Below are 13422 nucleotides of genomic sequence, written 5' to 3'. Positions count from 1 at the left end.
CAACAGATTGATCTGCCTGGCCCAGCAGTCACAGGGCGTGAGGCGGGTTACACCCTGGACAGGACGCCAGTCTGTCACAGGGCCACATACAGACATACACTTTCACCCGCGTGCGTACCGACAGTCAATGTAAAGTTTCCAATCCACCTGACCTGCATGTCTTTGCATGTGGTAGGAATCCACGCAAACACGAGGAGAACATGCAAACTCCACACAGAAAGGCCCCTGGTGGGAAGCAAACCCACAACTGTCTCGCTGTGAGACAACAGAGCTAACCACTAAGTCACTGTGCTGCCCACTAGATATTCAGCTCTGAAAATCTGGATTCTGATATGCAAGTGAAGGCCAGTAAACATTCATATTTTCCACCATGTTAGAAATTGTAACATGTTACTTTTTTAAATTGGAATGTTGGCGCAGTGGCAGGTGGTTGGATTTGTTCAGGCAGGTACATGTAAAGTGGGTCTTTTAAGCCTTCTACTAGGTTCTGGTGGTCTGTGGCTGCTGCTGTTGTTTCTGCGGCGTGTTCACTCCTGCTCGCTAGGTGTCAGTGTGGACTTCGTTGGCAGTAACATTTACGAAGAAGAATAAGGCGGAAATAAACAAAAAAGCAGCAGAAAGGAGGGAACGAACAACTGCTCAGAAACATCTCAATATTCGTAAGAACCTTCTCATTAATGTGATAATTTACATGACAGTTAATAAGTTGAGTGTTTTGATTAAGTGGTTAATAGATAAGAGCGGTACTTTGTGGCAGGTCGTTGCTAGTAAAACGACACTGCAAGCTAAAAATAAACCTCAAATATTAACTCTGTAATTCAGCTTCTCGAACAACAGGAAATCCTGCAAATGAGTTAAGCTTCTAACCGCTTTTAGCAAAGGTTTTTCTTTTTTTTTTAAATCTGTTTGTTTTCCTGTTACGACGTCAGCGCGCCTGCATCATCACCATGATGACGTCAAAGAGGCTGGATTACTTTGAGGTGCCCTGTGAGTGGGCGTCCTGCAACTTCAAGGGCCACAGCATGGAGGAGCTGAGCGATCACATGTCTCTGCACCTGAAGGAGCACCTGGGAGACACGGATGCTTTAGAGGAGCTTGGTGAGTGAGGAGGAGGAGGAGGTGTTCAAGTACTTTTCTCATGTAGTCCTGACCTTGCTGCTTCCTGTCTTACGGTATGCCCATGAGACCTGGATGCTAACCAGTGATTTAAGGTGAAAACTGGATGTCTCTGGTACTAGGTCTTTTTCGAGGATCCTTGTGTATCACTGGATTAACTTTGTGTCAAATGAGTAGATACTTCAGAAAATTAAGATGAGGTGTTCCTCTTGCTTGTCAAAATGTGGTGCATTTCTTTGGACATGATCCAACACAAAGGTACATGAGTGTTGAGGACCCCAGCGGCTGAAGAAGACCAAGGGGGCGCTCATGTTTTGTGGGTGGTTGCAATCAATGACCCAGAGCAGCCATAAAGAGGAAAAAACAGAGGGGAATATATATAAATATAAACGCAACACTTTTTGTTTTGCTCCCATTTTGTATGAGATGAACTCAAAGATCTAAAACTTTTTCCACATACACAGTATCACCATTTCCCTCAAATACTGTTCACAAACCAGTCTAAATCTGTGATAGTGAGCACTTTTCCTTTGCTGAGATAATCCGTCCCACCTCACAGGTGTGCCATACCAAGATACTGATTAGACACCATGATTAGTGCACAGGTGTGCCTTAGACTGTCCACAATAAAAGGCCACTCTGAAAGGTGCAGTTTTGTTTTACTGGGGGGGGATACCAGTCAGTATCTGGTGTGACCACCATTTGCCTCATGCAGTGCAACACATCTCCTTCTCCTCTTCAATGGCTGTGCGAAGTTGCTGGATATTGACAGGAACTGGTACACGTTGTCATATACGCCGGTCCAGAGCATCCCAAACATGCTCAATGGGTGACATGTCTGGTGAGTATGCTGGCCATGCAAGAACTGGGACATTTTCAGCTTCCAAGAATTGTGTACAGATCCTTGCAACATGGGGCCGTGCATTATCCTGCTGCAACATGAGGTGATGTTCTTGGATGTATGGCACAACAATGGGCCTCAGGATCTCGTCACGGTATCTCTGTGCATTCAAAATGCCATCAATAAAATGCACCTGTGTTCATCCATAACAGACGCCTGCTCATACCATAACCCCACCGCCACCATGGGCCACTCGAGCCACAACATTGACATCAGAAAACCGCTCACCCACACGACGCCACACACGCTGTCTGCCATATGCCCTGGACAGTGTGAACCGGGATTCATCCGTGAAGAGAACACCTCTCCAACGTGCCAAACGCCAGCGAATGTGAGCATTTGCCCACTCAAGTCGGTTGCGACGATGAACTGGAGTCAGGTCGAGACCCCGATGAGGACGACGGGCATGCAGATGAGCTTCCCTGAGACGATTTCTGACAGTTTGTGCAGAAATTCTTTGGTTATGCAAACCGATTGTTTCAGCAGCTGTCCGAGTGGCTGGTCTCAGACGATCTTGGAGGTGAACATGCTGGATGTGGAGGTCCTGGGCTGGTGTGGTTACACGTGGTCTGCGGTTGTGAGGCTGGTTGGATGTACTGCCAAATTCTCTGAAACGCCTTTGGAGATGGCTTATGGTAGAGAAATGAACATTCAATACACGAGCAATATCTCTGGTTGACATTCCTGCTGTCAGCATGACAATTGCACGCTCCCTCAAATCTTGCGACATCTGTGGCATTGTGCTGTGTGATAAAACTGCACCTTTCAGAGTGGCCTTTTATTGATTGATTTAATGATTTAATGATTGATGTAAATGAGGTCCAAGACATATACAGTGACTTGGAAATGTTCGTTCATCAATCTGCTGACTTGTCCAAAGAGAGCTGGCTGTAAAAGTGATTGTGTAGAGCAGGTAGTTCAGTGGCTAAGGAGCTGGGAAGTTGATATTTGTCTTTTTCCTTCAGATGAGTACGCCTGCTTGTGGAACGGCTGTGAGTATCTCGCCATGCGCTGCCCTACAGAGCTGGAGGTCCACGCCTACTTTCACAACTACCACGGCAAGCTCAAGTTCATTGGCTCACAGCTGCTCAAGTCCCGGCCGGACCTCCCCAGCTGCAATCAAGGCCTTTACAGCAACAATTCTGTTCCCGACGGAACTGACGGACACGTCTGCCAGTGGGAGCACTGTGGCGTAGGAGCACTGTCATCTTTATTCTTAAATGTTTTGTCTTGGGTTCCCAAATTATAATTCAGACTGTCTCAAGTTTAAGTATTTTGTCTGAGCCAGACAAAATACCCATGGCAGGGGTGGTGTCCAAGTGATTAATGTGCTTGGTTTCAGTGCAGAAGGTTCCAAATCCCACCCCTGCCACATTTCTCCATGTAATGTGGAGTTGCGTCAGGAAGTGGATCTGGTGTAAAACCTGTGCCAATTCAACATGCAGATCTACCTTGGATTTGCTGTGGCGACCCCGAGTGCAAACAAGGGAGCAGCCGAAGGGACTTACTTTTTTTTTTTTTTTTACAGAGGAGAGGGACTCGCTTTAAGCCTGATTCACCTAAAGGCAGAGGCTTTATTAAGGTACTTTATTAAGGTCAGCTCTGGTGGATGTGATGCCATCGATATGTAGAAGGCCAACAGGCTGCATTAACTGCCACTCGGGTACAATTAAGATAACCAGAGGCCTTCAGCTTAATAGCTTAATGTAATTTCAGATCTGTATCAGCCTTAGATACAGCCGGGAGGAGCCTGCCCACTATGACTGACATGGATTCATGCTGCTGTTCTTCTCCCTTGTTTTTCATTCGGGGTCGCCACAGCAGTGAAGGGTGGATCTACGTGTTGATTTGGCACATGTTCCTGTCACAACTTCACATTATATGGAGAAATGTTTTAACACTAAAATGTGCATGCAGGTTTGTTGGAAATAAAACTACATAAGAATTTAAACAGAGTAACTCATAGAAATGAAGATAAACAAAGCAAGACCATTTTGTTTTCTTTTTATAGCACAATATACCACAGTTTTACAGTATTAATAATTATATTATAATGAATGCTAACCCAAATAACCCTGCCACCATAATGACATATGCATTGCGATAATGCTAAACTAACAACATTGTGAGTTTTAAATTACTTTAAATGAATTTGAATTTCAAAAATCAAATAAAATAAAGTAGTAGTAGAAAGGATATTTGTTTATATGTGACTCTAAACAAGTGAACTATAATATTCACCAACAAGCTTGTGTGTGTGTGTGTGTGTGTGTGTGTGTATATATGTGTGTATATACGAGGTCTATTGGAAAACTAACCGGCAGTTTTATATAAAAAAAAACTATATGGATTTGAATCGTGTGCGATTACACCAGATATGCTTGAACCCTCGTGGGCATGCGTAGTTTTTTCACGCGTCGGTGACGTCATTCGCCTGTGGGCAGGCTTTGAGTGATCACTGGTCCAGCCCTCTCGGCTGAGATCCTTTGTCTGAGACGCCGCTGGAGATGGCGCGCGTTGCTTTATCAAAATTTTTTCAGGACCTGTGAGGGATATCCGAGTGGACACTATTCGAGAAATTCAGCTGGTTTTCGGTGAAAAGTTTAACGGCTGATGAGAGATTGTGGAGTTTCTTTCGCTTTAAGGACAGCTCACAAAGCGGATCGGCGTGGTGCGGTCGGAGGTGGCGTCCGTCTGGCTGTTTCGAGCTGAAAACATCCTAATTTAAGGCTCTGTTCACCCAGGTCGTCGTCAGAGAACAGAGAAGTTTCAGAAGAAGTTGGCATGAGGAGTTTATGCAGACATTCCACTGTTAAAGGAGATTTTGTAATGAAAGAACGTGCGGGCAGATTCGCATGTCGGGCGACCGCGGGGGGTCGCGACAGGAAAAACACCTCCGTGTTGAAAACCATTTGTAAAATTCAGGCGGCTTTTGATGGCTTTCAACAAGTGAGTATCTGAGAAATTGTTTAACAGCTTGGGCATGTTCCAATTTGTCCGTTAAGGTTCCAATGGAGGTGTTTTTGCTGTTGCGACCCCCCACGGTCGGGTCCGGCCGACATGTGAATCTGCCCGCACGTTCTTTCATTACAAAATCTCCTTTAACAGTGGAATGTCTGGATAAACATTTACCCAACTTTACATTTACCCTGATGGACTACCCTGCAGTGGGGAATAAGTTTCATTACACTAGAAGTCTTTCAGAAAGCGCTGTAACTAGGTTTAAGGATATGATTCCTTCTTTATGTTCTCTAATGTCATATACCAACACAGAGCAGAGTAGCTACCTAAACTCTGTAAGGGAGATAGAGTATCTCGTCAATAGTTTTACATCCTCATTGAAGACAACTTTGGATGCTGTAGCTCCTCTGAAAAAGAGAGCTTTAAATCAGAAGTGTCTGACTCCGTGGTATAACTCACAAACTCGTAGCTTAAAGCAGATAACCCGTAAGTTGGAGAGGAAATGGCGTCTCACTAATTTAGAAGATCTTCACTTAGCCTGGAAAAAGAGTTTGTTGCTCTATAAGAAAGCCCTTCGTGAAGCTAGGACATCTTTCTACTCATCACTAATTGAAGAAAATAAGAACAACCCCAGGTTTCTTTTCAGCACTGTAGCCAGGCTGACAAAGAGTCAGAGCTCTATTGAGCTGAGTATTCCATTAACTTTAACTAGTAATGACTTCATGACTTTCTTTGCTAACAAAATTTTGACTATTAGAGAAAAAATTACTCATAACCATCCCAAAGATGTATCGTTATCTTTGGCTGCTTTCAGTGATGCCGGTATTTGGTTAGACTCTTTCTCTCCGATTGTTCTGTCTGAGTTATTTTCATTAGTTACTTCATCCAAACCATCAACATGCTTATTAGACCCCATTCCTGCCAGGCTGCTCAAGGAAGTCCTACCATTATTTAATGCTTCAATCTTAAATATGATCAATCTATCTTTGTTAGTTGGTTATGTACCACAGGCCTTTAAGGTGGCAGTAATTAAACCATTACTTAAAAAGCCATCACTTGACCCAGCTATCTTAGCTAATTATAGGCCAATCTACAACCTTCCTTTTCTCTCAAAGATTCTTGAGAGGGTAGTTGTAAAACAGCTAACTGATCACCTGCAGAGGAATGGTCTATTTGAAGAGTTTCAGTCAGGTTTTAGAATTCATCATAGTACAGAAACAGCATTAGTGAAGGTTACAAATGATCTTCTTATGGCTTCGGACAGTGGACTCATCTCTGTGCTTGTTCTGTTGGACCTCAGTGCTGCTTTTGATACTGTTGACCATAAAATTTTATTACAGAGATTAGAGCATGTCATAGGTATTAAAGGCATTGCGCTGCGGTGGTTTGAATCATATTTGTCTAATAGATTAGTTTGTTCATGTAAATGGGGAATCTTCTTCACAGACTAAAGTTAATTATGGAGTTCCACAAGGTTCTGTGCTAGGACCAATTTTATTCACTTTATACATGCTTCCCTTGGGCAGTATTATTAGACGGTATTGCTTAAATTTTCATTGTTACGCAGATGATACCCAGCTTTATCTATCCATGAAGCCAGAGGATACGCACCAATTAGCTAAACTGCAGGCTTGTCTTACAGACATAAAGACATGGATGACCTCTAATTTCCTGCTTTTAAACTCAGATAAAACTGAAGTTATTGTACTTGGCCCCACAAATCTTAGAAGCATGGTGTCTAACCAGATCGTTACTCTGGATGGCATTTCCCTGATCTCTAGTAATACTGTGAGAAATCTTGGAGTTATTTTTGATCAGGATATGTCATTCAAAGCGCATATTAAACAAATATGTAGGACTGCCTTTTTGCATTTACGCAATATCTCTAAAATCAGAAAGGTCTTGTCTCAGAGTGATGCTGAAAAACTAATTCATGCATTTATTTCCTCTAGGCTGGACTATTGTAATTCATTATTATCAGGTTGTCCTAAAAGTTCCCTAAAAAGCCTTCAGTTGGTTCAGAATGCTGCAGCTAGAGTACTGACGGGGACTAGCAGGAGAGAGCATATCTCACCCGTGTTGGCCTCCCTTCATTGGCTTCCTGTTAATGCTAGAATAGAATTTAAAATTCTTCTTCTTACTTATAAGGTTTTGAATAATCAGGTCCCATCTTATCTTAGGGACCTCGTAGTACCATATTACCCCATTAGAGCGCTTCGCTCTCAGACTGCGGGCTTACTTGTAGTTCCTAGGGTTTGTAAGAGTAGAATGGGAGGCAGAGCCTTCAGCTTTCAGGCTCCTCTCCTGTGGAACCAGCTCCCAATTCAGATCAGGGAGACAGATACCCTCTCTACTTTTAAGATTAGGCTTAAAACTTTCCTTTTCGCTAAGGCTTATAGTTAGGGCTGGATCGGGTGACCCTGGACCATCCCTTGGTTATGTTGCTTTAGACGTAGACTGTGTTTCATAATTATTGTATGGCCTTGCCTTGCAATGTGGAGCGCCTTGGGGCAACTGTTTGTTGTGATTTGGCGCTATACAAGAAAAAAGTTGATTGATTGAGTTGATTGATAAACTCCTCATGCCGACCTCTTCTGAAACTTCTCTGTTCTCTGACGACGACCTGGGTGAACAGAGCCTGAAATGTGGAAGTTTTTAGCTTGAAACAGCGAGACGACGCCGCCTCGGAGCGCAGATCGCCGTCAGGCGCCGTGGGCCGTCCTTAAAGCGACACTAACAGACCAAAATCTCTCATCAGCCGTTAAAATTTTCACCGACAACCAGCTGAATTTATCGAATGGTGTCCACTCAGTTGTGCCTTACAGTTTTTGAAAATTTTTTTATCAAACACAGCAGCAGTCTCTGAGCCATTCCTAAACAATGAAAAAAACGAGAGGGTGGGCCACTCATCACTCAAAGACTGCCCACAGGCGAATGACGTAACCGACAGGCGTGAAAAAACTCTCGCATGCCCACGAGGGTTCAAGCATGTCGGATATAATCACACGTGATTCAAATCCATATGGTTTTTGAAAAAAATAAGGTCTGATACTTTTCTAATAGACCTCGTATATATGTGTATGTATGTATGTGTATATATGTCTGTATGTGTATACTGGAAGGAATACTTCGAGGATCTCCTCAATCCCATCGTCAAGTCTTCCAAAGAGGAAGCAGAGACTGGGGACTCAGAGGCGGACTCATCCATGACCCAGGCTGAAGTCACCGAGGTGGTTAGAAAGCTCCTTGGTGGCAAGGCTCCTGGGGTGAATGAAATCTGTCCGGAGTACCTTAAGTCTCTGGATGTTGTGGGACTGTCTTGGTTGACACGTCTCTGCAACATCACGTGGCGGTTGGGGGCAGTGCCTCTGGATTGGCAGAGCGGGGTGGTGGTCCCTCTGTTTAAGAAGGGGGACTGGAGGGTGAGTTCCAACTACGGGGATCACACATTAAGGTCTATTCCAGAGTACTGGAGAGGAGAATTGGACCAATAGTTGAACCTTGGATTCAGGAGGAGCAGTGTGGTTTTTGTCCTAGTCGCGGCACACTAGACCAGCTCTACACCCTCCATCGGGTGCTCTGATCTGGATCTGGAGAAGGTGTTTGACCATGTCCCTCGAGGCGCTCTGTGGGGGGTGCTCCGGGAGTACGGGGTCCGTGGTCCTTTGCTAAGGGCTATCCGGTCCCTGTAGGACCACAGCAGGAGCTTGGTTTGCATTGCCAGTAGTAAGTCAAGCCTGTTTCCAGTGCACGTTGGCCTCCGCCAGGGCTGCCCTTTGTCACTGGTTCTGTTCATTATCTTTATGGACAGAATTTCTAGGCGCAGTTAGGGTGTAGAGGAGGTCTGGTTTGGGAACCACAGAATCTCGTTTCTGCTGTTTGCGGACGATGTGGTTCTGTTGGCTTCGTCAAATCAGGACCTTCAGCGTGCACTGGAGCGGTGTGCAGCCGAGTGTGAAGCATCCGGGATGAAAATCAGCACCTCCAAATCCGAGGCCATGGTTCTCGGCCGGAAAAAGGTGCCTTGCCCTCTTCAGGTCGGTGGAGTGTCCTTGCCTCAAGTGGAGGAGTATCTCGGGGTCTTGTTCATGAGAGAGGGACGGATGGAGTGTAAGATCGACAGACGGATCGGTGCAGCATCTGCAATGATGTGGTCGCTGTATCAGACCGTTGTGGTGAAGAGAGAGCTGAGCAGGGGTGCAAAGCTCTTGATTTACCGATCGATCTACGTTACGACCCTCACCTATGGCCATGAGATTTGGTTCATGACCGAAAGAACAAGATCTCAAGTACAAGCGGCGAGATGAGTTTCCTCCGCAGGGTGGCTGGGCGCACCTTTAGAGATAGGGTGAGGAGCTCGGTCACTCGGGAGGAGCTCAGAGTCGAGCCGCTGCTCCTCCACGTCGAAAGGAGCCAGCTGAGTTGGTTTGGGCATCTTTTCAGTGCTCCCTGGACGCCTCGCTGAAGAGGTGTTCCGGGCACGTCCCATTGGGAGGAGGCCCCGGGGAAGACCCAGAACACGCTGGAGGGACTACGTCTCTCGGCTGGCTTGGGAATGCCACGGGGTTCCCCCGGAGGAGTTGGGGGAGGTGTGTGTGTGTGGATTGGGAGGTCTGGGTGGCTTTGATTGAGCTGCTGCCCCCGCGACCCGACCTCAGATGAAGCAGAAGAAAATGGATGGATGAATGGATATATACTGTTTTTGTTTTGTTTTTCAATTAATATTTGGTAATTATTTTCCAATACATGAAGGGTTTGACTGGAAGAATTATAGTTTACTTATCATAGCATTTCCCAAACATTTTAGGTCAAACTCCACTGTGTTCATCCTGATTAACCCCACCACCTCATAAGAATGGCCAGTTTTGTGCAAGTTCACACTATAGAAGAACTACACTCAACAAAAATATAAACGCAACACTTTTGTTTTTGCTCCCATTTTGTATGAGATAAACTCAAAGATCTAAAACTTTTTCCACATACACAATATCACCATTTCCCTCAAATATTGTTCACAAACCAGTCTAAATCTGTGATAGTGAGCACTTCTCCTTTGCTGAGATAATTCATCCCACCTCATAGGTGTGCCATATCAAGATGCTGATTAGACACCATGATTAGTGCACAGGTGTGCCTTAGACTGTCCACAATAAAAGGCCACTCTGAAAGGTGCAGTTTTGTTTTATTGTGGGGGGGGGGATACCAGTCAGTATCTGGTGTGACCACCATTTGCCTCATGCAGTGCAACACATCTCCTTCGCATAGACGATCAGGTTGTCAGTTGTGGCCTGTGGAATGTTGGTCCACTCCTCTTCAATGGCTGTGCGAAGTTGCTGGATATTGGCAGGAACTGGTACACGCTGTCGTATACGCCGGTCCAGAGCATCCCAAACATGCTCAATGGGTGACATGTCCGGTGAGTATGCCGGCCATGCGAGAACTGGGACATTTTCAGCTTCCAAGAATTGTGTACAGATCCTTGCAACATGGGGCCGTGCATTATCCTGCTGCAACATGAGGTGATGTTCTTGGATGTATGGCACAACAATGGGCCTCAGGATCTCGTCACGGTATCTCTGTGCATTCAAAATGCCATCAATAAAATGCACCTGTGTTCTTCGTCCATAACAGACGCCTGCCCATACCATAACCCCACCGCCACCATGGGCCACTCGATCCACAACATTGACATCAGAAAACCGCTCACCCACACGACGCCACACACGCTGTCTGCCATCTGCCCTGAACAGTGTGAACCGGGATTCATCCGTGAAGAGAACACCTCTCCAACGTGCCAAACGCCAGCGAATGTGAGCATTTGCCCACTCAAGTCGGTTACGACGACGAACTGGAGTCAGGTCGAGACCCCGATGAGGACGACGAGCATGCAGATGAGCTTCCCTGAGACGGTTTCTGACAGTTTGTGCAGAAATTCTTTGTTTATGCAAACCGATTGTTTCAGCAGCTGTCCAAGTGGCTGGTCTCAGACGATCTTGGAGGTGAACATGCTGGATGTGGAGGTCCTGGGCTGGTGTGGTTACACGTGGTCTGCGGTTGTGAGGCTGGTTGGATGTACTGCCAAATTCTCTGAAACGCCTTTGGAGACGGCTTATGGTAGAGAAATGAACATTCAATACACGAGCAACAGCTCTGGTTGACATTCCTGCTGTCAGCATGCCAATTGCACGCTCCCTCAAATCTTGCGACATCTGGCATTGTGCTGTGTGATAAAACTGCACCTTTCAGAGTGCTCACTATCACAGATTTAGACTGGTTTGTGAACAATATTTGAGGGAAATGGTGATATTGTGTATGTAGAAAAAGTTTTAGATCTTTGAGTTCATCTCATACAAAATGGGAGCAAAGTGTTGCGTTTATATTTTTGTTGAGTGTAGCTTAAAGTTCAGTTCACTCTGATTAAAATGAATAAATTCTTAAAGAAGGGGTCATGCAGCCTACACAGATGATATCAGGTTGTAAGTACATCCTGAAAATTGGATTTGTCCAACAGCAACACTGCGGAGTGAAATCAAACGCACTGGACCAAACATATACAAAACATGAACCTTCATATGTGAAAACGCTCTGAGATTTTTTTTTTTTGTGCTCTATTTTTATTTCCATTACAAATTTGTTTTGCGGTAATCTGCACACTCCCAGACTGCCACAGGGGGGTGCTGCAGGTTGGGAAACCCATTCACAAAGCTTTTTAAGTTTTATATACTTTTTTTTTTATAGATTTTGTGTCGACCAGTTCGAGTTCTGATAAAGACAACTACTAAATGTTTTGTTGTTTGTCTACTCGTAAAGATACATGATGAAAGTCTTCGGTTTTGCTGGCAGAATGACTGAACTGGGTTTGATGTCTTTGTCTTTCTGCAGAGTACATTTAACAATCCTGAGTGGTTTTACAGACATGTGGACAATCACGTTGAGGGAGCTGAACAGCAGACCTTGTCACAGGACCAGCAGGTTCTTTTCTGCCACTGGAGTGGTACGGCTAACCGACACCATGTGTCCAGCTGCTATGACGTCGTGCGGTGGAGAGCTGACTTCCTGTTTGACCTCGCCTTTTGTTTCTCCTGCAGGCTGCGATGCCTTTTTTAAGATCCGGTACCGTCTGCGAGAACACGTGCGGAGCCACACTCAGGAGCGAATTGTAGCCTGTCCAACATGTGGCAGCATGTTCTCCAGCAACACCAAGCTGTTTGACCACCTGCACCGGCAGGCAGAGCCCGTGGGTGAGAAAGCTGCTGCTGCGTGAACGTGCTAAATGCGCCGCGTCTGCTTGGTTTTCCGTTCACGTGTTTTCTCTCCTTCAGATTCGCTGGTGTGTGAACACTGCAGAAAAGGTTTTTCCAATGAGAGGCTTTTGAGGGATCATGTTCGGCAACATGGTAATATCGTTTTACTACTTTGACTCTCTCTGTTGTGACTCTGGCACATAAATATTTGGACACTGAGTCTTTGGTTATGTTTACCATCTGTCATGGCATATTAGTTGATAATCGTTTGTTGATTTCTTTCCTTGGCAGTGAATCACGTGAAGTGTCCCTTCTGTGACATGACCTGCACTACTTTAGCCGCTCTGAAGATCCACATCAGATTCCGTCACTGTGATGAGCGGCCGTTCCCATGTGACTTCTGTGAAAAAAGGTTGCTCGTCAAAAACATACACGATTGACATTGTGTATGAGAGGAAGACAGTGTTGAAAGGCTGAACACTTAAATAATAATAATATAATAAAAACACTTTTAGAAAAGAGTAATTTGACTATTTTTGCCATACTGTTTTTTGCAGAATAAAATACTCTTAATTTATTACAATTAACAACCATCAAACATTTTAAAAATTGATACTCTTAATTGATTTATTAGAATTAAATACCTTGTCAAAAAAGTTTTTTTTTGACAAGGTTTAATTCTGCACAAAATATTTTCTCAATAAAATTTTTATGAATAAAAACATTTTACTAAAAATTGGAATATTTATTTTTAAATATAAAACCTTTAAAATATTTTATTTATAATTTAATTATTTTAAATACAAAAACATTTAAATATCTTTTTTAAACATTTTTTTTCAGAATTAAGTACTCTTAATTTACACTCAACAAAAATATAAACGCAACACTTTTGGTTTTGCTCCCATTTTGTATGAGATGAACTCAAAGATCTAAAACTTTTTCCACATACACAATATCACCATTTCCCTCAAATATTGTTCACAAACCAGTCTAAATCTGTGATAGTGAGCACTTCTCCTTTGCTGAGATAATCCATCCCACCTCACAGGTGTGCCATATCAAGATGCTGATTAGACAACCGTACATAAACTGTACAGTTGGGCTGGGCAACATTTGGCTTGAATCATTTATTCGTGAGGTCCTCACCACATCATTTCAGCGACGTGGCCAATTTTAAGGCGAGAACTCATACTTCCA

The 13422-nt window shown here is 44.3% G+C and overlaps 1 protein-coding gene across 1 annotated transcript in view; it reads left to right on the top strand.

Moving 5' to 3' along the window:
* Positions 1–574: 574 nt before the first annotated feature.
* zgc:112083 (uncharacterized protein LOC550461 homolog) overlaps positions 575–13422 on the top strand; it is a 32906-nt gene continuing 20058 nt past the window's right edge. Inside the window, exons 1-7 of the mRNA XM_034169085.1 lie at positions 575–659; positions 930–1098; positions 2983–3209; positions 11861–11972; positions 12067–12219; positions 12301–12375; positions 12514–12634. Coding sequence (XP_034024976.1) covers positions 948–1098; positions 2983–3209; positions 11861–11972; positions 12067–12219; positions 12301–12375; positions 12514–12634 — 839 coding nt within the window. The 5' untranslated portion in view covers positions 575–659; positions 930–947. The remainder of the gene's footprint in view (positions 660–929; positions 1099–2982; positions 3210–11860; positions 11973–12066; positions 12220–12300; positions 12376–12513; positions 12635–13422) is intronic.

Source organism: Thalassophryne amazonica, chromosome 4 (assembly GCF_902500255.1).
Source record: "Thalassophryne amazonica chromosome 4, fThaAma1.1, whole genome shotgun sequence".
NCBI lineage: Eukaryota > Metazoa > Chordata > Actinopteri > Batrachoidiformes > Batrachoididae > Thalassophryne > Thalassophryne amazonica.
Note: the sequence above shows the minus strand (reverse complement) of the source record. Positions and strands in the feature narration are given on the sequence as shown.